Raw genomic sequence first — 27,205 nt, 5'->3', positions numbered from 1 at the left:
CATGGCATTCCATGCAGATACAGCATTAAAGATCCTGGGCAGTTAAAGGAGCCGCAGTACATGGTCCCGATCTAAGAGCTTTTTGGATTGTACTCATGGGTATGATTGTATATGATGTTGGTCATTCAAATTCTGCATTGTATTATTAACATTATAGTTATGAAATTAAAACAATGACGGTATATTGGGACTCATTACAAGTTTGGAGGTAATTGAGAAAAATACAAAGTAACAAAATTATCCACTAATTTTTCAGACTTCGCGATTATGTGCGTAATAGCCCTTGGCAGGGATTACCTCCAGCATATGCATGGATGTGTTAACGCCAAAAAAAGGGAAGGAATTGTCTCTGGAGGTAAATCCACCATTCTCAATTAAGTCAATTGCAATCATGAAGTTTCTGGAAGCAGTGTATGTAGCATGATCATACTGTAAATGTTAAACTATTAGATATTGACACACATTTCTTACGAACGAGAAACATAACGAGATACAGAATTGATAAATGGTACTGTAAGATGTGTCACTTGGTTTGACCCTTCAGAGGCTTTTACATGTAATTTACGTTTGAGTTTGTTTTAAGTGTTTGTGCATGAAGGGTGATTTTTAAACTGTCAAATTGATTACATGAATTTTAGTTTTGATCACTTTTGTAACATAAAAAAAGAAAACTACTGTAAAGTTGATTAATCAGCGATAACAATAAAAAAATTAAGCTCTGTAGCACTTCATAACGGGTGCTAAACACAACTCAGGTGGAGATTCCTCAGTTACCACCGGTGGTAGCTGAAATTCAGTTCGTAGTAAATTTCACTGCTAATACCTCAAAACCTGTAATGAGGTCTGTAAGGTGGAAATTCAGGCCATGTATTTGCATCTGAGGATGGATATTATCCGAAATGCATCATGCGATGTAGGTTTGTGTTTGTAGAAACATTTGGATACTGCGGGTTACGTGTTGTCTGTAATACGGTTATCCACTAATTGTGAACCTAGTGGTTTCATAAACTTTGTGGGATTTAAACCCTCCCAAATCTAGACCCCCAAAGCACTCAAGGAAGCATAATCATTTCTTTGATCCATCGGTTAAAGAAAGGAAGATCTACTCTTCTGAAATCTCATTCAAAAGACTCAAAACAATATGAAGTTGGGATGAGAGCAATAAGGACTGCGCATAGAAACTGGATGAGGTCCCACAGATATATGATAAGACCGAGAGAGGGGGAAGAGATGCCAAAAGCAGTATATCAGAGGAACTTCAGAAATTCCTGGTCGATTGTTGGATCCATGAACACCTCTAGTAAACAGCTACAAGATTCTTTGATTTCAGAGCAGGCTTGGATAGGACACTTTTATAAGATTTATGGCCCCTCTGTCGGCCCAGACTCAAAATTGCTCTCCGACAACTTTATATCTTCAAAAAGAATTCTGGATTCTTGGCGGCAATCAATTATAATTCCTATTCATAAAAAAGGGGATCGAATGGCCGCCTCAAATTATAGACCCATTTCCCTTCTGGACGCCGATGGCAAAATATTTGCTGGTTTAATCTTCGCTGACTTGGAGACCTAGGCGGAGGGAAAGGGAATAATTCCCAGACAGCAGATGGGTTTCAGAAGGAGACCATCTACTTCTTTGAACACTCTGGTACTCAGTTGCCTGTCTGCTGATAGTCTGGTTAGGGGGGAGGTCCACTGTTTGGAGCATGGGTTGATCACTCCCAGGCTTTCGACACAGTTAATAGGAACAGGTTGTGGACTAAGTTGAAAGATTGGGGTTTGCCTGACAGTCTACTATCAATTTTAATAGAACTCCACCAGGGATTTTCTCTGAGAGTGAGTGCCGAAATCTGGGTCCCTGCCTGAAACCATTAAGATCGATAGAGGAGTCTGCCAGGGATGTCTGATTGCCCCTTTCTTGTTTATTCTTTATCTCTCTGATCTGCTTCAATGGTTGAGAGACTCTGGCCTGGCTAGCCCAAAGATGGGTACCTTAAAGCTAAATTGCCTAGCGTATGCAGCCATAGTAGTTTTAGATTATACACAGGTCGGACTCCAGCGTTTATTAATGGCAGCGGAATATGCACTTATAAACTATTTGAAAATAAATCCTATTAAATCTCAAACATCTGCTAAAAAAAGTGAAAACCTTATTGTTGGCCTCTGGAAGACCTTTCAATTGCTATCTCGAAAGAAGCGACATATTTAGGTAATCAAATTCAGGGGTTTACAACTAGAGTTCATCTTGTCTCAATCATTGATCAAAAAGTTCTGAACTTGGGCTCACACACAAAAATAATTTACGCACAATTATGTACGTTTTCGGTACCCCCCCCTTGCTTAAATTCTATATTGGAAAGGTGATTCTGATCATTCTTTATGAGTTGGAATCTAATCCTCAAGCCTTTGTTCTAAATTGGGATAGAGTAGAAGGAAACATTTGGAGAAGGACTCCGATGTTACCCAATTGTGAACCCATAGCATACATAAGATTTGAATTGGGTCTTTGCTCCTTGATGTCAGGGATCGGGTGGAAATGCGTTTTGCTGTATAGGATGATTTTGGATCCCCATAAATCATCCTTATACGAGGAGGTTAAATTCTCAATGTTTAACTCGAACAATCTATTCCTCAATCAGCTGCATTCTAAATGTAATGAGATATTGCTCGATTCGGACAGTTCTGTTGACCTTCTACTGCAAAACCCTTTAAAAGTAAAGGAAAGAATGAAGTGCCGAGAATGGATTAGGACAATTGCTGAAATGATTAAGGCTAAATTATCAGCATCCAGTACCATAACGGACAAACCAAGGTCCTACCTTCCGATGGATTTAAAGAAATTTCCAGACCCACGAGCACAAGCAGATTTTCTAAGATTAAGGCTCAATATTCTACCAATCTTGGAAATTCTGCACACAAGAGATAAGGAACTATATCCAACTAATATATGTGACAAGTGTGCAGACAAGGAGCTACAGTCAGTTCAACATCTCTTGTCTAGCTGTAAAGGCACCTTAAAGCAGACAGCTGAAAAACTCTTCAGGTTTTTACAGGATGAATGCTTTCTTGATTCATTTTTGTTTTTGGCAAAGACTTTCGGTGGGAAACAAAGTGTTCCTGTTGACTGAGGTGGTTCAGTTATTAAAGGACTGGAACTTAACCGGGTTGAGGGATAACCGATGTATTTGAGATGTATTTTGGGAGATTCTAATTTTGTCCTTTTAACCTGGTTTAGGTTTCTTTCTTTTTCTGTTTTCTTTCTTGACAGATTTTAGGTTTTCTTTCTCTGTCGTATTTTTGTTTATTTGTAAACCTGGCATTTTATCTAATTTTTAACTTTTTAATTTGTTTTTCTGTAGTAAAATGTTGTGAATTAACTTTTTTTTTGATACTATGAAATGTGTTAAGTTTATTTTATTTTTGGCTATTGCAAAATAATTAAAAAATAAATAAAGTTTGTGGAAAAATGTCCTTCCCATCAAACCCCCTCTCACTTATTTCCCGGGATCATACTGTTTGATTGAAGCAGAATTAAGGATATTTGGAAGTCTGCTTATAGAAGTGAAGATGTGTTCAAGAACATTTTGAAGAAAGTGTTTGCTAATGAGGGGTTTGTCTGAATCTTAAGCTTGTGTGTGTTTGTAGGGCTAGGTTACATGTAATTTAACACTCTGTCCTTTGCGCAAGCCTAATATTTATTGTGCTATTTTCTGGTTCCTAATGTGCTGCTACACTGAAGCATTCTGTACTGTTCAACAAGACAAAGAAGCTAAACATTTCAGAACAGCACCATCATTTCTTTACTGCATCTCTCGGGTCATCTTCATTACGAAGTTTTAGAGATTGGAATAAAAGTGCAATATATATTTCAGCATCCCCGTTCCCACCCGGAGTTGTTAACTTAATTCCCACCCAGAGATGTAGTTTCAGAACCTCTATGTTTAGACACAGCCCTATACATAAGGGGTGTATTGGCCAATTGTACTCCCTACAAATAGTCAAAAACTGCCAAAAAATAAAAATAGGGAGTATAAATACCCCCAACAAAAAAAAATAGGAAATGGACACGTAGGATCCTTGTGCCCCTACTTTCACCCACAGAGCTCCATGGATATGTTTGGAGCAGTAGTGTAAATTGTACCACAGGAAGAAACTATTAATAGTGCATGATCAGAACAAGTAACCCTGTATCTTTTAATGTGTATGAATAACTAGCTGCAAAGGAAAAATGATTATAAGAACATTTGTGTTTTCCAGTTAAAACATTTTCACTCGTTTATAAAAATACACCCATTGGAAAATGGACTTCCATTGTACTCCCTAAAAAATAATTCTACTTCCAAATTAAAAAAATAGGCAGTAAAATACTCCCACTTCAAAATCTTATCTGGAGCACTGGTTAGACGTCACATGTAATTATGGTCAATCACATGCAAATACCAATTGGGGCAATAGCTGGCAAACCTTTGCTCTTTCTTGATCGACTGTTAGTTCCGCTCCATCTCAATTAAAGGTCCACATGTTTCCACCTTCTTTGTTTTGTGATATAGACAAGTCAGCTATTTTCCTTAAATATTCCTTAGCACCCCCCAAGCTCCCTTCCAAATCCCAATTAAAATCCCCATGGCGATTAAGGCGTTTTCATTAAAGAATAAGACCCTGCACCGGGGGGGGGGGGAGGGGGCTCCACTGTGTGCTTATGGGGATTAAGGTCCTCTATCACACAAACGAGCCCGCTGGTAGGCGCTCCAATGCTTTAAAAGCGCGTACAGGGGAAAAAGGGAAGCCTCGCCGGGGACTGCAAATAACAGAGCTTGCCTAGGTCTCCTTGCCCACAAAGGGAAGCTTGGAATTTAGCCTGTACATGGGGTCGGTGCCTCAGTTCCAAGCTTTGCGATTGGCTAGATAGGTGGAAACAGTGAGAACAACAAAGGATAAGCATGGAATGCAGGCTTCTATTGGTGGTTAAAATCTGCACCCATTGTCTAAAGAAAGAGAGAACATATGCAAAGAGAAAAAAATAAGCATTTATATTTAAAAATGTACAATCATCGTACCCTCTTTTCATCATTGCCTAAAAAAGTGTCTACAAAGAGATAACATCAAGTAGGGCATTTGACATTTTTTTCACACGTTCACCTTCAATTCTTAAACCTGTTATTTTGTATACCATTTTTATCCTCGTAACCTGTACTGAAAAAATTACATTGCAGCTGTATTCTGGGATTTTTCCCACAGATTGCTGTTTCTTGTTGCAGTGAAATTGTAGGCCTTGTAGAACCCAAAGGGGGAATCCAATAGGAGGCATAGAAAGCCAAGAATGTATTCAATTTTTTATATTATTATTTATTGTTTTGTTATCAAAGACAATGTCCAGAAATATCACGTATTAAAGAATCTGTTCATGGCATTGTTTTACAAAAGATTTCCTACGGTAACCGACAGTGAATGGTTTATTTCTAGTTGTATCCTTCATTTAGTGATGACATGAGCTAATCAACGGAATCACTTAAAAATAATCCGGGGTGAGGCGAGGGGAAGAAGGGGCCTGTATAATTTAGGATCTACCTGCTGGAACATGTTGAGTGGTCCGAATAATGCCTTTTAAGGAGCGCCAAGGCTAGACAGGGCTCTGGTAAAAAGGTCCGTAATCGGTCAAATAGAGGCACCGGGTTTAAAATTTCACATATACAAAATATGATCATGTCACTCAAATTACACAACATGGCAGTGTCGAATGTATTGAGCGTCGTCAATTAATGGCAAAAAGGTGAGCAGGGAGTCCAGTTAACCAATAATGAACATTTCTTTGAAGGAGAGACAAGTAGTACAAAACAACTGTCCACATGTTGTGTGTGCATGTGTGAATGTGCATGAGTGCATCTACTGTAGCAAAGTACTCTCAATGGGGGCGGTGTCGAAGGACCAACCCTTCTGTTTTCTCCCTGTTTCTTTTCTCCAGTTCAAACGCAATGGCTTTTCACTTTTGATCAACCGATACAATTCCAAAAAGTCTATTGAACCAGTTAAGTCTCTTCATTGCTTAGTTCAAACCAGCTTGAACTGAGTTACTGCCCAACAGCCTTCATAATTTTCCCTTAGTTCCTTATTTGTCAGCCTCAGTGTATGTTGGGTATTTGACGGTCTCGATTTTCTCCTTCACTTTGTAAGATGGGTACAAGCCTGTTCGCCCCAATTTCCTGTTGATGCCTTTAGAGTAGCCATCCCAGTGGTTTCCAGCCACTCCGATGATGTCCCCGGGCTCCATTGGGATTTCGTCAGCAGTTCGCGGATGGTGGGGATAAATAGCAATCTGGTTGTGGGCATTCTGTCCCCCAAAATAGTAAATATCATCCAAAGAGTGGAAATTGGTTGAAGCATCCGGATGCAGTGTCTGCATTATTTCGTAAGCGACGCGGCAAACCTTCAAAAGAGGAAAATAGTATTAAGCAAAGACAAAAGTTTCAACATTATCAATTCAAAATCATAGAAAATGGCTAAATTTGCATGTCAATGCAAGCACATACCACTGTATCATAATACATATGAATACAAGGAGAATCATAATCAGAAAATGGCAATTTTGAAGTGTAGTTGTCTCTATTTTATGGAAAATGATTTGTTGAACTGATTGGACGACAGGCATAGTCAAAGTGGCAATACCAAACATTTGCACCGACTAATTTAATTCACAAATAAACAGTGACGGCTTTGCGCCAAAATGGCAGTATTTGCCCTTGTAAAGACATAAATCTGGTGGCTTTGCCCATAAATGCCAACATTTACACCCTATAAAAACACACCTGTGAAGGCTTCAGCCCATCAAGCCAGCAATTGCACACATAGGAACATACCTGTGGTGGCCTCGAATCAATATCTTCATATATGCAAGGTATATTAAGCATTGACATAGTAGAAAGACTTCCTTTCACCAAGGTGAATTGGAGTCTTTTCACTATGTCTATGCTTAATGTAATAGTGCCTAAAATCTAACGTTCACATGTTTTTCAGTGTTAAATGGTATTTTCCAGGCGTATTTGGGCTTTACGTACTCTTGTCAAATTGCACCACATTCTGAGACAGTGACATCACAAAAAATTATTCACATTCACTGCAGTGAACGGAAGTCTTTTTACTATTCATGCTTAATGTAACCATGTGCAAACATTAACGTTTATACGTGTCACACGCCCATGTCAATTACTTACCTAAGTCAGTCTTCCAAGCTTCCAAGACAGTAGGCTTCCGCCTTAATAGGATTCAGTGGGAGCAGTCCCTTCCCCATTAAATCTAATGACTGGGAGGTTTTCCAAATCCGTGGGAACAAAAGAGTGTGGATCACAACAGAAGACTCACCAGCTTTGCTGTTGGTGGCTAAAAATACTCTTTCACCTATGCTGATAATTCAGCAATGCTGGTCTAGTTCAGTGATAGAGAGGTCAGCAATCATGGCTAGGTACTTGAAGGTTTGGTCTAAAGGCTGAATCAGACAAAGGCACTTCATAGACTAAAGGTCAAATGACATCAACATGTCCCAATAAATCAGCAAGGAGGGCAGAGCCTGAAATGGATGGGAAACCACCCTCTACCAACAAGCTTGAGGAGATGAATACGAGAGGCAGAGACTTGAGTGGAACCGACGCCATACACCTATCCATACTGAGCTCATAAGAAATTGACATTTGCTCCACATTTCCTTAACATCAAATTACCAAAAGTGGTCAGATTTATCCCAGAACTCTCCCACTCACAATGCTGTCCCGCTGCATGGGTTGGAAAGTACAAGGAGACGGGTATAACACCAAAACCAAATGGCGGCTGTCTAGAGCTGTTCTTTGGCAGGGTCACTGAATGTTTAATGGGTGATGTGTGCCTTTTAATGTGAAAACCTAACACTGCATAGTACACACATTAACCAATTTGGAGGTCCAGGCTGCAATTTGCTTAACACCCATGATATTTGAGAGGTATTATGAATGCTGACTGCTCTTGGATTAGAGGTATGCAGGGGGGGGGGGGGGCAGAACCCATTAAGGAGGATTACTAAGACACAGTTTGTGCAAAGTTCTTAGGGTGGCTTTTATGATGATGTAGATGACACTAGGGCAAACTGGCTAGCTGTGCATATGGCTTAAGGTGCCAAGTCTGTCAGGGGAAAAGAGGATTGGATGCTGAAAGCATTTATGGATAGTGTAAGATGGTCTTGTTCATGATTGGAAGAGAATAAGGCGCGATAAAGGTTGGGCTTCTAGTGAACTGAGATGCCAGGTGCGAGGATGGATGAGAAATAGATGGAATATAACCTTTCCTTTACATTGAGGACAGATCCCAGGGCCGCAAAGTCTTTTCGAGCCATAGGGTCCAGATATTTTGGTAACAGTCTAGGCCAAAGCTAGTCATACAGACACTGATCACCTAAGACCCTGACAGCTTATACTTTGGCATTTGGCCGGCATCTGCCATGCCTTTTCGTTCAGACATGGATTACAGCGACTTTCTTGTGACTTGCGTCAAACTATGCAGAAAGGCTTTGATGCTAGGGAGATTCCTGGTTCCAGGTGTATTTCCTTATAATGCACCAGGGAGTAACTTCGCAGATCAACAGGACTGAGCACAGTTCTGGCAGTGGCACAGCATAGGTCATCTCTTAATTAAAAGCTCAATTTACCAGAGTAAAGTGAGAGTTTATGGATCAGGGTTAGGGTTTCTAGAACAGAGCTAGAGCAATTATAGGTCTATAGGATCTATGTGGCTACTCAAAAATCAGGTTTTTACAAAAATACTGAACCACACACTGGGGCAGTGGAGGCAATGGGACAAGCTCACCTTTTGATTAAGAATGGCGAGGCCAATACTGAACCACACACTGGGGCAGTGGAGGCAATGGGACCAGCTCGCCTTCTGATTAAGAATGGCGAGGCCAATACTGAACCACACACTGGGGCAGTGGAGGCAATGGGACCAGCTCGCCTTCTGATTAAGAATGGCGAGGCCAATACTGAACCACACACTGGGGCAGTGGAGGCAATGGGACCAGCTCGCCTTCTGATTAAGAATGGCGAGGCCAATACTGAACCACACACTGGGGCAGTGGAGGCAATGGGACCAGCTCGCCTTCTGATTAAGAATGGCGAGGCCAATACTGAACCACACACTGGGGCAGTGGAGGCAATGGGACCAGCTCGCCTTCTGATTAAGAATGGCGAGGCCAATACTGAACCACACACTGGGGCAGTGGAGGCAATGGGACCAGCTCGCCTTCTGATTAAGAATGGCGAGGCCAATACTGAACCACACACTGGGGCAGTGGAGGCAATGGGACCAGCTCGCCTTCTGATTAAGAATGGCGAGGCCAATACTGAACCACACACTGGGGCAGTGGAGGCAATGGGACCAGCTCGCCTTCTGATTAAGAATGGCGAGGCCAATACTGAACCACACACTGGGGCAGTGGAGGCAATGGGACCAGCTCGCCTTCTGATTAAGAATGGCGAGGCCAATACTGAACCACACACTGGGGCAGTGGAGGCAATGGGACCAGCTCGCCTTCTGATTAAGAATGGCGAGGCCAATACTGAACCACACACTGGGGCAGTGGAGGCAATGGGACCAGCTCGCCTTCTGATTAAGAATGGCGAGGCCAATACTGAACCACACACTGGGGCAGTGGAGGCAATGGGACCAGCTCGCCTTCTGATTAAGAATGGCGAGGCCAATACTGAACCACACACTGGGGCAGTGGAGGCAATGGGACCAGATCACCTTCTGATTAAGAATGGCGAGGACAATACTGAACCACACACTGGGGCAGTGGAGGCAATGGGACCAGCTCACCTTCTGATTAAGAATGGCGAGGCCAATACTGAACCACACACTGGGGCAGTGGAGGCAATGGGACCAGCTCACCTTCTGATTAAGAATGGCGAGGCCAATACTGAACCACACACTGGGGCAGTGGAGGCAATGGGACCAGCTCGCCTTCTGATTAAGAATGGCGAGGCCAACACTGAACCACACACTGGGGCAGTGGAGGCAATGGGACCAGCTCGCCTTCTGATTAAGAATGGCGAGGCCAACACTGAACCACACACTGGGGCAGTGGAGGCAATGGGACCAGCTCGCCTTCTGATTAAGAATGGCGAGGCCAACACTGAACCACACACTGGGGCAGTGGAGGCAATGGGACCAGCTCGCCTTCTGATTAAGAATGGCGAGGCCAACACTGAACCACACACTGGGGCAGTGGAGGCAATGGGACCAGCTCGCCTTCTGATTAAGAATGGCGAGGCCAACACTGAACCACACACTGGGGCAGTGGAGGCAATGGGACCAGCTCGCCTTCTGATTAAGAATGGCGAGGCCAACACTGAACCACACACTGGGGCAGTGGAGGCAATGGGACCAGCTCGCCTTCTGATTAAGAATGGCGAGGCCAACACTGAACCACACACTGGGGCAGTGGAGGCAATGGGACCAGCTCGCCTTCTGATTAAGAATGGCGAGGCCAACACTGAACCACACACTGGGGCAGTGGAGGCAATGGGACCAGCTCGCCTTCTGATTAAGAATGGCGAGGCCAATACTGAACCACACACTGGGGCAGTGGAGGCAATGGGACCAGCTCGCCTTCTGATTAAGAATGGCGAGGCCAATACTGAACCACACACTGGGGCAGTGGAGGCAATGGGACCAGCTCGCCTTCTGATTAAGAATGGCGAGGCCAATACTGAACCACACACTGGGGCAGTGGAGGCAATGGGACCAGCTCGCCTTCTGATTAAGAATGGCGAGGCCAATACTGAACCACACACTGGGGCAGTGGAGGCAATGGGACCAGCTCGCCTTCTGATTAAGAATGGCGAGGCCAATACTGAACCACACACTGGGGCAGTGGAGGCAATGGGACCAGCTCGCCTTCTGATTAAGAATGGCGAGGCCAATACTGAACCACACACTGGGGCAGTGGAGGCAATGGGACCAGCTCGCCTTCTGATTAAGAATGGCGAGGCCAATACTGAACCACACACTGGGGCAGTGGAGGCAATGGGACCAGCTCGCCTTCTGATTAAGAATGGCGAGGCCAATACTGAACCACACACTGGGGCAGTGGAGGCAATGGGACCAGATCGCCTTCTGATTAAGAATGGCGAGGCCAATACTGAACCACACACTGGGGCAGTGGAGGCAATGAGACAAGCTCACCTTCTGATTAAGAATGGCGAGGCCAATACTGAACCAGACACTGGGGCAGTGGAGGCAATGGGACCAGCTCACCTTCTGATTAAGAATGGCGAGGCCAATACTGAACCAGACACTGGGGCAGTGGAGGCAATGGGACCAGCTCACCTTCTGATTACGAATGGCGAGGCCAATACTGAACCAGACACTGGGGCAGTGGAGGCAATGGGACCAGCTCACCTTCTGATTAAGAATGGCGAGGCCAATACTGAACCAGACACTGGGGCAGTGGAGGCAATGGGACCAGCTCACCTTCTGATTAAGAATGGCGAGGCCAATACTGAACCAGACACTGGGGCAGTGGAGGCAATGGGACCAGCTCACCTTCTGATTAAGAATGGCGAGGCCAATACTGAACCAGACACTGGGGCAGTGGAGGCAATGGGACCAGCTCACCTTCTGATTAAGAATGGCGAGGCCAATACTGAACCAGACACTGGGGCAGTGGAGGCAATGGGACCAGCTCACCTTCTGATTAAGAATGGCGAGGCCAATACTGAACCACACACTGGGGCAGTGGAGGCAATGGGACCAGCTCACCTTCTGATTAAGAATGGCGAGGCCAATACTGAACCAGACACTGGGGCAGTGGAGGCAATGGGACCAGCTCACCTTCTGATTAAGAATGGCGAGGCCAATACTGAACCAGACACTGGGGCAGTGGAGGCAATGGGACCAGCTCACCTTCTGATTAAGAATGGCGAGGCCAATACTGAACCACACACTGGGGCAGTGGAGGCAATGGGACCAGCTCACCTTCTGATTAAGAATGGCGAGGCCAATACTGAACCACACACTGGGGCAGTGGAGGCAATGGGACCAGCTCACCTTCTGATTAAGAATGGCGAGGCCAATACTGAACCACACACTGGGGCAGTGGAGGCAATGGGACCAGCTCACCTTCTGATTAAGAATGGCGAGGCCAAACTGCTTCATGAAAAGTCGCTGCCAAGCAAAGCACCAAAAGGGACCCATGAGTGGTTATTAAGTACATTCAGTCCAGAGATGCTGCAAATTACAAATATGCGTCTCTACATGCCGCAGTGAGGCTGACTGCAGACACCGACAAGTCATTATCGAGTAATCTCTTATGATCCTGATGCGTCGCCTGAACCTCTGAGGAGCTAGCGTGTTTACCAGAGTAAATTAATTTGCAACAGCCCCAGATGATTTGCATGCGCTCGCAAACAGTCTGACGCAACGTACATGTTCACAAGCGCAGGGAATTTATGCAAGGCAGTTCAGGCGCTGGGATGCGTTTTGCGGATCCATCTTTGCCTGTGCAGTTTAGGCACCTGCAGATGGTCACAATGCTAAACAGGAATTTATAAATAAGTGATGCTCGTTTGAGAGTCAGTACTTTCCCGCCAGGTGTTAAAAAGAGAAACTAAACACTCCCGGCTGTGCTTCGTACAAATAGTTGGGCGACTATGACACTCTTAACGCAGGGATGGAAATTAAGATGGGATAAGCAGGAGCTAAAAGCAGCTCCTGGGTATCCAGCACTAACCAGTGACCAGGAGCTACCACTGGGCAACGAGGAGCTAGTACATAGCATTCCATATCTAACTTCCACATAAGATGCAAACCTATCCTTTTATACATTATTTAGGCCCCCTCATGCTTTAAATGTCATCTAGATGTGCCCTAATGTTTGTTTATAGATTGTCTGAAATGCAGAGTCAAATCCACATGGGTGAGTTTGTTCAGCATTAATTGGCCTGTGGGGACAAGAGTAGATCCTGGTAGCCGTTGGTGTCAACCTACCCAAGCTGTTCAAGGCCATAACCAGGATCTAAATAGCGCTCAGCGGTCCTCCATTTCGAACTCTCCGTCATATATGCAATACAAAAAGAACAATAATCAGCCGTTACACCACCATCATGATTCAGACGTTTTCACCAATAGCAACTGTTGGGTCATTTCACTAAAACCGTGGGTATAGCAGCATAGACGTCCGACACTTCATACCTTTCACCTCAATCATGGGTTATTATACGTTTCTTATTGAGCCCTTGCGTTTTGTCAGACTGTGTGGGACTATAAAGGGGCTGAGAGAGTGCAACATAGTGCCACAATAAAGCAAGTTTTATTGTGAACAAAGAGTATAGGGGTTTGGATACACCGGTCAAACCATACTAGATACTTGTCCGTAACAGAATGTGAGAGCAAGAGAAATGAACAAGTGCAGGCTCTCGTGGATTAGTGCCAGTCTCTGGTAGGGTTATTAAACTGTGGAAGAATTCAGCAACAGTCGTGAAGTGCAGCACCAGTTCTTTGCTAGGTGAATGCCGAGATTTTCCTAGTTCTTGGTTCCAATTTAACCGAGGCCCTGGGGGACAACAAAGTTTCTGTAGTTCTTTAGGCTTCAGTTTCAGAGACCTGAGGTTAAACTGCCACTATCTGCTCCTTGGGTATAGATTTTGACAGTCTCTGTGCGGAGGGTGATCCTCATGGCTCGTTGTTGCCCCTCAGCCCATCGACAGCATTTCTTTCCCATCCTTTCGTTATTACCCCCCTGTGACAAAGGCCCCTGCCGGGTTATGGGAAACAATGAGGCAGTGACGTAGGGTGCCAGATGCTATCCTGAGCCAGTGGATGTTGGTTCTGGAAATGTATGGGGAGGTTCCCCTGGTCCCGCCCAATAGGCATGGGGCAGTCACATTGTCTCACCACAGGCCAGGTTGGGGTTCAGTCCCTCCCTACCTAAGAGGCCCATCAAGGCAGAGCAGCCCAGACCTAAACCCTTGTAATAGTATGCAGGATAATGGAAATCCTCTGTCGCCCCAATTATTTATCTATTTATTTATTTCTTTTTGCACTTATTACAGCGCACAAACCCTCAGGCATCTAGGCACTAGTTACATTGAGGGCAAAAAGAAGAAGAGGAAGATGAAGGGGTGGGGGTGGGGAGAAATGCATTAAGAAGGGTGATGAGTCTTAGTTTGAGAGTGAGAGTATCTAAGACTTTCCCCTAGTCAGATCCAAATCTCCAATACTGAAATGGAAGTGTTTCTCCTTCAGTGTGATTGACAGAAGTGGAGCGTACATGGTTACTGTTGCCAGTTCACCCGGCACATTCAGAAATGATATTTTAAGGTCTACTGGACCTGCAAAGAACACTGTAGTCCTGTGAATTCACTGTTTGAGGTCTGTGCCTTCCTGAAGGCAGAAGAATCGACTTGGGAGGCAGAGTTACAATCAGAGTATTCCCCAGTACCTGAATCGTATGGTTCTACAATGCTGCCAGTCGATCATAAACTATAGAAAGCTTATCCAGTCTGTTTCCAGACTTTCACAAGCTGGAAACAGCACAGCCCTCGTGTCAGTCTAGGCATCCTCATTGAGGGTCAAATTAATTAAATCGAAAATCCAAAATGGTGCACATGATAGACTTGGATTAGTTCCTGAGCCCAAATAAGCCATGGGTGTACACTTGGAAGACAGCCAATCCCAGCCCTCACAGGGGCAGACCCTCAGTGAGAAGACCACCCAGGGGGAGGAGGGAACACAGTTTAAATCTAACTAGCCCCAGTTGCTGAGCGTAGGATGCAGGAGTAGGAGGCTCGCGTTTGTGGTAATCTGAAGACTTCAGGGTGCTGGAAGAAGTGGAGGCTGGAGATGTAGCAGCAGTGGAGAGCAAGCGTAGGTGGTAATATCAGCAAGGGACAGTAAACCAAAAGAGGTAGTAACAGTGAAGGAGGTAAAGGTGGATGTGGCAACATCAGGAGGCGAGAGTGAACCCAAGGAGGTGGTGGGTGCAAAGAAGGTGAAGGAGGAGGTGGTAACATCAGAGGGCGAGCGTTGGCAGAAGGAGGGGGTGGTAATAACAGAGGAATCAAAAAATGAGGATTGTTGCACGGGTTAAGGTGGTGGCAGCGGGGTGAAATCAGAAGAATGTCAAGTCCAGGGGAAGGAGATAAGCAAACAACCCAGATGTAGAGAGGAGATGATAGAAGAGAGGGACCTGGAGACAGAAGTGGAACCAAGGGGTCAGGAGAAGGTGCGCATAGACCCGGCTGGCAGCGGCACAGAAGTGTATGGAGGAGGTGGAGGTAAAACGAGGGGGATGAGGCAGTGAAGGAGAGAATGAGGAAGGCAGGGGGTGAACAGTTAACAGGTTCTGGCAGTCATGTTGCCAATAAGCAGGACCAGACAGTGGAAAGAGAAAGCAGGCCAGTACAGGAGGGAAATGGTCAGATCAGAGAGACAAAGGGAAAGGAATCTGGGGGACACAACAGGATTCAGGGACCCCTCTTTTTAGCGCTCCCTTTTGTCATGACCAAAGATCCCATCGGTTTGTAACGGTTCCTGTCAGAATCAGTCATGAAGGACAGGACCCCTGAAGGCCTGCACCTAGCCTACAATAGGTTTTTGGTCACTGCAAAGCCAGATGAGGGTCGATAAAGCAACCCATAGAGAGCTCTATAGAGTGAGACGTTCGCTTCTAGTGCCAGAAGGCCTAACTAACCGCATCTGGCGGGAGACATTTTTCCTGTTTTATACATAAATTGGCCTCTACTTATACATTGTCCCCAAATAAAAATAGTGAACCATCAATGCATTATAAACATTTTGAACTGACAATAGGTGACGTTTGCATCCTGCTTGATCCAGGGCGACCTACTTGACATCTCTCATAGCGCTTTCCTTTTTGGTTCGATCTTGTAGGAGCTCATCACAGGTTGGTCTGTCTCGTGGGCTTCCTCACTTAAGCTCAGAGTTTAGGGTCACCTACTGGTCTAAGGGGCTCACAGAGGCTCCTGGCTGCAGTCGTTGGCTCGCGACTGGCAGCCACGTTTCCCTAAGTGTCATTGGTGTGTTTGCCGGTCCCACCAGAAACAGGACTGTGGGCATAGGCAGCCTGCGACTGTCTCTGGTCCTTTACGTTTTTCTTTCTGTCAGCAATTCTTTCTACCATCCACAAACACCCCCGCCCCACATCATGTTTGGGGCAATGGCTCCCAGCATGCCTCTCTCTCTTGTCTTATCTATTTGCTTGCTGAGAAGTCTTTAGGCTTGGGTGAACCCAGTTCCAAGCCCCAGGTCAACAGGGCTTTTAACTGTCTCAGCGCAGGTAACATGACCCCCCCCCCCCTCCAATTTATGCCTAACTGCCTCTGCCTTGAACCCCCTAGCCCGATCTCTGTCTTTTGTCCTTCTTGGCTTGGTAAATTCTGGGTTGCTTCTCTGGGCCTCACTGCCCCCCACTTTCTTTCCCGTTAGCGCTCACTCTCCTCTCTTCCTTTACCTCCTCCATCTAGTTTCTCTCCCTCCTCCTACGCCTCTCTATTTCCTGTCGTTGCTTTCTCCTTCCTCTTGATGGTTTCATGCCTTCTTCTATCTGTTCTCTTTCACTTGCTCCAGGTGCCGACACTCCTGCGCGCTGCCTCACTCTCTGTCATTCTACAAACACTCACAAGAACCCGGAAGTCCGGCCCCTTTTTATACTCTGGTCACGTGATAATATGATCACTAATCATTTGAATCTGTTCACCTGTAAGGGTTTAAGGTTTGGCCCCAAGGACTGGTTGGTGGTGTTCAGTCCCACTCCATCCACGGTGCAGGGGTGTTACTGTTAATGATTGGCATGCGGTTACGCAGTCGAAGGTCATAAAATGTTGCATCACCATCTTGGAATCTGGTGACTGTCATGTTGGCCTCCTGATGCTGCATTGCTTCTCTCGCTTCTTGCCTGGTGCCAAGGGTTTGATCTGTACCGTCCAAATCAACAGGCCTGGGGTACGTGAAGGTCCATAGGGTGGGAGCACGTACCAGTGCTTCACTGCTTCACCTCACCTGTGTTTAGCAGACTGTGATATGGGTCTGTGCACACACAGTGGATGCACTCTGGAAAGATGTATCTCTTTCTATCCATGGGGACGATTGTCCGCTAGGGCACAGAGGGTGACAAGGGGAAGAGGCTCAGCGGGATGAATCACGTAGGGGTTAGTTTGCCCCAGGCCGGGGTCCACCCCTCTCCCTTCCCAGAATCAAATTTGGGACTGCAACCGTGTTCTCTCCCTCTCTCTCGGCTGCAGGCAGTTCTACTACGCGTTTCTACTCCTATGTTGCAAGGGAATGTTTACAGAGGAATAATGTCTGTGCAGTGATCAAAGGTGACTCCTCTCTTGTGACCGTCATTGCCTCTGTCAACATTCTACTGGGCTACAGACCTGTATCCTGCCCTGCCTATATACCAGTTGCAACACTTATAATAATAATCTAACATATGTCATCAAACCTCATGAGAAGGTCTTCAAAATACCAGAGCTACTCCAACTCCCATTTCAAAAGTGTAGTTTATCTAACAATGCGGACCACGTACATATTCAGTAAATTCTCCCACTTCTGGCTAGAAGGCCCTTCCAGGCCACACTTCACCATCTCACCATTCCCTCCGGGCCACCCTTCTCAACCATCTCACCATTTCCTTCTGGGCCAGCCTTCACCATCTCGCCATTCCCTTCTGGGCCACCTTTCTCCACCATCTCACCATTCCCTTCCGGGCCACCCTTCTCAACCATCTCACCATTCCCTTCCAGGCTACACTTCACTATCTCACCATTCCCTTCTGGGCCAGCCTTCACCATCTCACCATTCCCTTCCGGGCCACCCTTCTCAACCATCTCAGCATTCCCTTCTGGGCCAGCCTTCACCATCTCACCATTCCCTTCCCAGCCACCCTTCTCCACCATCTCACCACCCCCCTCTAGGCCACCCTTCTCCACCATTCCCTTCTGGGCCAGCCTTCACCATCTCACCATTCCCTTCTGGGCCACCTTTCTCCACCATCTCACCATTCCCTTCCGGGCCACACTTCACCATCTCACCATTCCCTTCTGTGCCAGTCTTCACCATCTCACCATTCCCTTCTGGGCCACCTTTCTCCACCATCTCACCATTCCCTTCCAGGCCACACTTCACCATATCACCATTCCCTTCCCGGCCACCCTTCTCAACCATCTCACCATTCCCTTCTGGGCCAGCCTTCACCATCTCACCATTCCCTTCTGGGCCGCCTTTCTCCACCATCTCACCATTCCCTTCTGAGCCGCCTTTCTCCACCATCTCACCATTCCCTTCTGGGCCAGCCTTCTCCACCATCTCACCATTCCCTTCCCGGCCAGCCTTCTCCACCATCTAACCATTCCCCTCTAGGCCACCCTTCTCCACCATTCCCTTCTGGGGCAGCCTTCACCATCTCACCATTCCCTTCTGGGCGCCACCTTTCTCCACTATCTCACCATTACCTTCTGGGCCAGCCTTCTCCACCATCTCACCATTCCCTTCTGGGCCAGCCTTCTCCACCATCTCACCATTCCCTTCCCGGCCACCCTTCTCCACCATCTCACCATTCCCCTCTAGGCCACCCTTCTCCACCATCTCATCATTCCCTTCTGGGCCACCCTTCTCCACCATTCCCTTCCCGGACCCCCTTTTCCACCATCTCACCATTCCCTTCACCATCTCAACATTCCCTTCTGGGTCAGCCTTCTCCACCATCTGACCATTCGCTTCTGGGCCAGCCTTCCTTCTCCACCATCTCACCATTCCCTTCCGTGTCATCCTTCACATTTGACCATTCCCTTCCGTGTCATCCTTCACATTTTACCATTCCCTTCCGGGCCACCCTTCTCCACCTTTCCCTTCCGGGAAATCCTTCCCCACCATCCCACCATTCCCTTCCAGGCCACCCTTCTCCACCATCTCACCATTCCTTTCTGGGACACCCTTCTCCATTTCACCATTCTCTTCCGGCCACCCTGCTCCACCATTCCACCCTGGGCCACCCTTCTCCACCATTCCCTTCTGGGCCACCCTTTCTCCACCATCTCACCATTCCCTTCCGGGACACCCCTTTCCCCCATCTCATCATTCCCTTCCAGGTGTGAGAAACCAGAAGTTGACTCACCCGATAGTCCCCGGGGTCTCTTTCTCAGGTGGCCAGGGCACAGCCTTAACCTTTGGATCCAGACCCTGTGGATGGAACAGTGCAGGAGGATCACGTGGGTGAGGGGTCTTCAGGGAGTGGGACACCTGATGGCGAGACACTATCACCCTCCCTGTAACACCTTTACCTCATCCTACTTGATAGGATATTTGGGCACCACCCCCCCTTTCCCTTCACGAACACGTTCACATGGACAGCACACTCTGGGAGAAACCAGACTCGCACCCGAGCAATGCACCTAACATGTTCCACTACTATGGTCAGGCAAGGTCAGTTAAGCATGTCACCAACCATTAGAACAATTTTGGCACATATAATGCCCCTTTACTATTTTTGCCATTTTACGATATGAGTGCTGCCTAACGAGGTTGTAAATCTGTAGAAAGTAGAGCCTTATAATCTACCACCGAGAGCGGGTTGGCGTGGAAGAGTAGTGAGGCAGCATTGCTTACACAAGTCTTTTGCATAGTCAACCGACACTATGCATTAACATGAGTCAGTTAAGAATGTATCCTCTGAATGTTTACTCCTTAACAGTACATCAGCATGTAAGACTGAAACCATACATTATTATCCTGAATTCAACATTTGGTTTCACCGACCTCGACGAACAAGTAGAACGTTTACACACTGTGTAATTAGTATAATTAATGTATACATTACTGTTAATGAAGCAGTAGTAATTTTAAGATTCTTAATGCACACACTGATGATCAAACAGAATAGATATCAACACGATGTTTAACCCCCTTAAGATGACCGCCTGAAAAACTGTATAACCACACAATACATGGTTGCCTAGACAATGGCTTGCTGCCAAAGCCATTTTCTACATGGAGAACGTGACCCGCGTACCACGCTGGTGAGACAGTGCTGATCTCCAGCAAGTTAAGCACACTGCCCCGATTATAGACATTTTCAAACAGTTGAAGTTCTTACCAACTATTGACCGAGCACCTAAGCCTTCTAGTAGTAATAGAGACTGCGATCTGTAAATTTTTTGCAGATCAGCAGCGGTCCGAATCCAAGAGTATTTCACATACGCGATCCGTGCTCGACAATACAGTATTATCAGCGTTGGATTTCAAGGTAAGCGCATTGCTGCAATTTATCCGGACACTACATTCTTGTAACCATTCGACCCTAGATCTGAAGCTACAACGGCATATATATGTGTTGTTCTAGATCACCAGCCATTTAGTGAGGAACTACGCGCAACAGTGCACGCTTTAATTTACTGAAGCACAGCTGGCGCACGGCGTACATGCTAACCAAGAGCATATTCATTTAATAGATGGGTAGTCCATCACAAAATTTGCACACTGAAAGTACAGGTCAGTCAATCCTCCAATAACATGTAATTGGACCATATGTCAATGTAAAGCATCAGATTGACTTTTTCCTTTTCTTGTTTTTTACATTCTGTTTGACTTCATTTCTTCTGGAACGGTATGTCCAATCGACATTATCATTACTATTTTTCACCACATGGGATTGCAAATGCATGGCACTTATATGCATGATGTCTTTACCATTTGAATGCTATTGACAAACATATATTTATTGTTGTATTGTGTATCACACGGTTATAACCATATTGATTGACATACCAATAATGCTGATATAAAGAAATGGATTTGTTGTTGGATAATTCCTAACAGACTAAGAGAAATACAGGCCCTGACGAAGGACAGTTTTAGTCCGAAATGCATAGGCCCACGTATGTCTGCTTTCTAGTAAATATCAGACATAAGCATCCTTCGATTTGAATAATAAAAGAGTGAAACAAATTCTTTAAATCACATGATTATCAATATTTTCGTAAACTACAAATTATAGAAACCACATAGTGGGAACTAGGGTGTGGAGCACACACCGCTGACAATGTCTGCCAAGGACCTCTCTCTTCTTCAATTCTGAGTGCCCTACACGGAGGCACCTACAATTGGGTTTGCACCCCACTCAGAAACTATCAATTCTAACCACTCGCACCTGACTTCCATTAAGCTTCCCCAGGCGGAGGATGAGAGCAAACTGAGCGAGACAAAGCACACAAAGGAACGTTATTTTCCAGACAGCAGCTGAACGAGGGAAGAAAGTCGGCAAACCAAGAAGGGTGTGCAAGGAGGGAGATACCCTTGACCTTTCTGGCGAGAAACCGTTACTTTCCAGAATCCTTCAGATTAAAAACCATAAGGCTAGGAAATCAGACCAAAGAATCCTGCATTGTGTGTCGGAGATACACAGGGCCCTCCTGCATGGCTGACCAAGTCGGAGAGGAGCAGGAGCCGCCTTGGTACCGTCCTTGGCTACAGGATCAAAGTAGCGCCAGAGACACCAACACAGCCGGTGAGTTGGGGAGACCGTTTAAGTCAAGGTTGCAACCGGCAACATTGAATAAAGAGCGCAAGAACGAACATTGGTAATGTGTGTGATGAAAGACACGAGGAAGGCTTAATTGCTGATGGATGTTTGAACTTTAACATAGAAAGATACAATACCAGTGCCAGAGTGGTCCGGTGCCACAACTGTGCTCAATCGAAGGTCTCTGCGAGGTATCCAGCCAAGAAGTGGCAGAAGCAAAAGCAAAAGATGAAAATGAGAAATGAAGTGAATTGAAGTGGTCCTGCAACGGTTTAAGCAAAATCCATCGCACAATCGAAAGTCTTCGATTTTTGATACAAAGAGGAAAGCTTAGAAATTGAGATTACATGGTGCGAGCCCGAACGAGGAAGACCAATTGTGAACATTGTGCTAAAGGGGTTTGAGCCCGAACGAGGGAGACCAATTGTGAACATTGTGTTAAAAGGGGGTCTGAGCCTGAAGGAGGGATGCACATGGTGAACAGTGGACTTGTGAATGTGCAAATCCTGATAACAAAGGAACTTTGGTGCTTGCTTGTTGCAGCAGGCCCTCTGCAATAAGAGACTGTTATTGAGAGAGAGACTTTGGCAGAAGGCCCGGATACCATTGCTTTGAACTATGTCCTCGTGGCAGAGAAGCCAGTGTGTGTGCGAAGCTAGAGCGTGCCGCCTTGTCCTAAACAGGCTCACCCCCCCGCCCCCCAAGTACGGAAGGATGCTGCATGCTCCAGCTGCAGCCTTGCTCTTAAACACTGAAAAGGCGCGCATCGATGTGCTTAGGCTCCGTAATGTTAATAAATGTTATGTGAATAAATCTGAAGCAGGCTGACTTCCACTGACATATTCTATCCCGAGCACAATGGCATGTTTTAAAAATATTTCAGAGAAACAGAGAAATTATAAGTTACTCACCATAGTGATATTCTTAGTACTTAGTCACCTCTCCTCCATAAGTCCCACCATACTTCCCCCTAATAAAACTGGTGTCATTGGCAATATTGATCTATTGTCGACGCGTCTATGGGGACTGGGATGAACTTTCAGAGGAAGAACTAGAGAACACATGTTAAAGAATTGTAAATTAGGAGAATATACTGTAGTTTACTGTTGTGATTCACAAACCACTAACAGGAGAAATGGCAATAGCAAAAAAGCTTAAATATATGTATATGGCCAGGTGGTTTAGCATATAACACGGCCAACCTCAATAACAGAAGCATCAATTCATTGACAAAAGCATCAACGAGAAGGAAGAGCGGGAAGAGTAAGCAAAAGACCGGAATCCGATATTGGGACAAAAAGCACATGATCTAGAAGCCATGATACCGGATGACAAGAACATCCGCTGTATACCATCATCATCAGTGTAGAAAATAGCAAAAGAACCCCTCAAAGTACTGAGAATGAACATGACTTGACAACTCCAAGGACAGAAAAGTCCAAACATTTGAAAAGGTTTTTTTTACATTTATGGCGTGTACACAATTGTAGTCTCCACACAACAGAAGTGTGTGGAAACTGTGCAGGTGAACGTGCATTTCAAACAGTCTGATTTCAGGTCAAAGTATTCCAGGGTATTGACCTCCAAATTGAACATAAGCTAAAGAACCGACTGCAGAACACCGGGGCTGTCACCCCGAAACCCGACTCAGCTAGAAGGCAGGGCTCTGGAGAACGACCCCTGAAAGTACCAGCTGGAGAACTCAGTTCACACCGTTACATGGAGATCAAGGACTACACCAATAGTGAAATCATCGTTGGCTTATTCACAGCAGGCGGAGTCTTTCAACTATGTTGAATTCCTGAAGTGTTTCCTCCATGTCTACTCCTGATCCATTACACGTGCCACCTATCTTATGTGTTAGCATGTCTGAGCACAGCAAACATCAGGAGGCTACTAATGGGGTTACTGCAGAGCTGTCCTGGCAACAGACCGGTGTGCGAATTTGCGGGGCAGGAAAAGTGGGGAGTTGATTTTGTGTAGGCCGGGTCATTGGTGTTAATTTAATGTAGTCTGTATTGGGGAAGGACCTTAAGAGCTTTCGAGGACTGCAGGGGGACAGTAGTTTTTTTGTAGGGGAATAGAGGTTAATGAAGAATATACGTTCACTTGAAGTGGACTATATTAATTTGCATGACTTTTTTTGCCGTAGTAAAATAATGATACACGAGATTTTTTGGGATATGGTTTGTTTCTGTTTTGCATTGCTTGCTATTCTCGAAGGTTCTTCATATTAATGGCATTCTGTTGGCTGATTTTTACCAGCAAGCTTTTGTAGCGGGTTGTCACGGTGACCCAGATCAAAAAATCACTGATTGGATTTTTTTCCCCTGTATGTGGTTGTCTCTTAAAGGTGGGCAAGCTGATATCTACGGCTGCAAGGTATAGGACAGACTAGGGCACATCTGCGGGTGGATTAAACAATATGTTTGCCACTTTGTTGGGTGTATTGGGAGAAAGCTCCTGGAGTTCACGCAGTGAGGAGGTGTTTCAAAAAAGCGGCGAGGATGAATCTTTTATAACGCACGTAATACTAAGGACCAGTCTCTATGCGCGGGACCAGGATTCGAACCGGTGTTGCTCTGCATTGCCCTTAGGCTATCCTCCCGGCCCCCACTGGCTACTTTAGGACTGATGAAGTGTTTAGATCATGGTACCTTTCTTTTGGGATGTCTATTGGTGTATGCTTTTTGGGTAAGGGTGAATGGTAAGATTCAAGATAGGCCCTCCGGTGGACCTAAGCGTCAAGCACCATTTCATATCCGGTAGGTGGAAGTGGAGGGCTTCAGGAAGGCCTGGGAGGAAAGAATCTGTGTGATTTGTCCGCAACTCAAATGTTTGAGGGAGAAATGACCGAAGATTATTTGCTCGAAATAATCTTCAATCATTTCTCCCCTGAACATTCCCAATGTGGTCAAACCACTACCCTACACCCTCCCCCACCACCACCCCCACCCCATTAGTTACCTTGCGTTCCGTCTCGCTGGACCCTGAGACGCCTATTCCCTTTCACTATCGCTGCAGGGTCCTTTTCTTTTTTTTTTTTGTCGGGCAGATGCGGGGGTGTCCCACGCAACCCCCGCTCACTATACTGTATACTATGTTGAGCAGGGTGTTGCGGGGGAGACCCCTACAGCCTTTTCTTAATCGAGTTTGCTGCAGGGGTGTTCCCAACAACCCCCGCTCACTATACTGTATAATATAGTGAGCTGGGAGTTGCGGGGGACAGCCCTCGCAGCCTTTATTTTTCTTCTTTTTTTTTTACTGACCCCACCAAAAAATACATACCACAAAAGGTTCGAACATTTGGTAGTTTTGAACTTTTGGAGGTATGTATTTTAGGTCTTTTGGTGGGGTTGGTAATTTCTATTCGGTAATTTTGTCCTATTCCGGAGGAAAGAGAGAATATGAACGTCTGTTGCAAGGGGGCTTTGTTGGTGGGACTTTATTGAGTAGCTGTTTAATGTAATGACTGATTTTCTGTCATGTACATACCAGGCCGTCAGAGAAGTCCAAGACGGCAGCCCTATGGAGCGCCAAGAAAAACAGTGGGGGGAGTGAACCTGTGCAACACCTCGTTGAATTGCAGGGGTCTTGCACGGTCCAAAACAACTTCAAGCTGTGATGGCGGGTTGGGGCGGAGCCCGTCCAGCTTGCATCCGCATCAGGCCCGCAATTGCCTTCAGTGAAGTATTCCTGAAACCACAGAAACTCATCAAGGACGATCACTGGATTCTGAAAAGGAGGAAGTCAGCGGTGCGGCTACGGAGGAAACACGCAGCCGTGCTGAAGGGAGTAGTTCAGTGAACAAGAAACGGTGGAAATAAAAGTCAACGCTAGGAAAGGACATTGACTGAGACAGGAGTGCAGCACCAACGCTATTCACAGCCTCTGGGCTCTGTCTGCAAGTCTAGAAGCACACATCCCATGATTTGGTGAAGTCACTACAGGCTTCGTGTTCAGAGGTCGAGAGTGCACGACCAATGGTGATCTTGAGAACTTTTGAAGAAGTATTTTAGCGATCAGAAAACTCCAATGAGAAGCAAAGGGAAAACAATTCCTAACCGTACGTTGACATACATAGAATTTTTTAAGATGCAAAGACGGTTAGAGTAATGTACGGTTAGTCTCAGCTAGGGTTACAGTCGGGTCGGTTAGTTGTGAGTTCATGCTATGGTGTTTTAACCTAGGGTTTGGGTTGCTCAGCAGTTCAACCTCAGCACTTACCAGAGTTAGAGCTGAAAAAACAGATGCCAATTTGAGCAATATAAATGAATGAATCTCTTATAATGCGCTTTTTACTGGGGGCCCGTCTCTAAGCGTGGGAATGGGATTCAAACCTGTGTTGCTCTGCATTGTCTTGCTTCCAAGCCAAATTTATTGCCCCTGAGCTATCCTCCTTTGGCACGAAGAGAGGGAGGACGTGGTTGGAAGTAGCATCTTCCTAGAAGGCATCGGTCAGCACACCTCTAGGCTACTAGTAGAAGTATTCCTGGAAGAGCGGGTGGGTGTAATGAGCGAGAAAGTCGGGTGGCTCTTAAAAGATCATGAAAATAGAAGTAGTCGTTGTTTTGTGCGATTATGCAGGAACTGGAGAATCTGCGAAGATCGACCTTCTGGATAGTTTGACCAATCGGCATGTTCACTTTGGAGGGTTTCGGAGGCCTGCATCAGGGTATGTTGGGAGGATCGAGGGTGGAGGAAGGGTGGAGTGGGGCAGCAGCTCCCATGGAACCACCCAGGCCTTAAATGGAAGTTCAGCGAATATTCCCAAGTGAAGGATCTTTTGAGCCACATGGGCCTGGTCTGGCCACACCCCAGTTCACGCTGGATAGCCATGGGTAGATCTGCTGGTGCGGTAGTGGGGACCAAGTTGGATGAATTTATAGTTGAAACGGTAATATTTGTAGTATTTGCGCAAACTAGAATGGTACTGTGATTGTAGCAGCTTGTGGTCAACTCCAAGGAGTCCAATGTTACCACTGGTGGCTATTTGGAAAACTCTGGAAATCTCAGCAATTGATATTCCCGACAAGCTACTGTGCCGGCCGGAACAGAAAATGAAGCTTGGTTTGGTCTTGCCTACTTTGGTTTGGAAAATCTGATCGGCAATAAGGATTTTCAGGCTGTTGAGTAGAATGGGCAGTTGAATAGGTTTCTTGTGTTTTTTAGCACAGGTTTATCTTAGTAACCTTATGTTCATTTTTCTCAATTCTGGTCATACCCTGAATATGAACTAATGCTGGCACGAACAAAAGGAACTTTTTCCTTTGTACAGACGCCCTGCACACCAGCTCAATGCCCGCATATATAACCAATTTCTCATCAGTGTGAAAGAAAGAGAGCCATCTGAAAGGGTGCACTCTCTTATTTTTGTGAAACAATGTGAAGGTGGCTTCTCTGCAGGAAAGTGGGATCTGCTGAAAAGGCACACTTTCCACATATGTGGAAAGTGGCTAAAAGGTGGCATCAGTGGTTATAATGAGCTGACTTTAGATTCAGTGAGTGCATGATAAAACCACTGCCATCCATATAGTGGGTACATGTGCACTTCTGCCGTGCACTGTCCAAAGACATTCGAACAGCTGAAAGGTAAATTTGACCACATTTTAGATGCACAAAGTACACATATGCACACAAACAACTTTGA

General features: G+C 45.8%; 1 protein-coding gene across 2 annotated transcripts in view; it reads right to left on the bottom strand.

Moving 5' to 3' along the window:
* Positions 1 to 5,324: 5,324 nt before the first annotated feature.
* Positions 5,325 to 27,205, bottom strand: part of FUT8 (fucosyltransferase 8) — an 857,288-nt gene continuing 835,407 nt past the window's right edge. For both annotated transcript variants that reach the window (XM_069638672.1, XM_069638673.1), the window contains one exon: positions 5,325 to 6,423. In XM_069638672.1, coding sequence (XP_069494773.1) covers positions 6,106 to 6,423 — 318 coding nt within the window. In that variant the 3' untranslated portion in view covers positions 5,325 to 6,105. The remainder of the gene's footprint in view (positions 6,424 to 27,205) is intronic.

Source organism: Ambystoma mexicanum, chromosome 14 (assembly GCF_040938575.1).
Source record: "Ambystoma mexicanum isolate Mex_15411 chromosome 14, UKY_AmexF1_1, whole genome shotgun sequence".
Classification (NCBI taxonomy): domain Eukaryota; kingdom Metazoa; phylum Chordata; class Amphibia; order Caudata; family Ambystomatidae; genus Ambystoma; species Ambystoma mexicanum.
The sequence above is the reverse complement of the archived record's forward strand: the minus strand, read 5'-3'. Positions and strand labels throughout refer to the sequence as shown.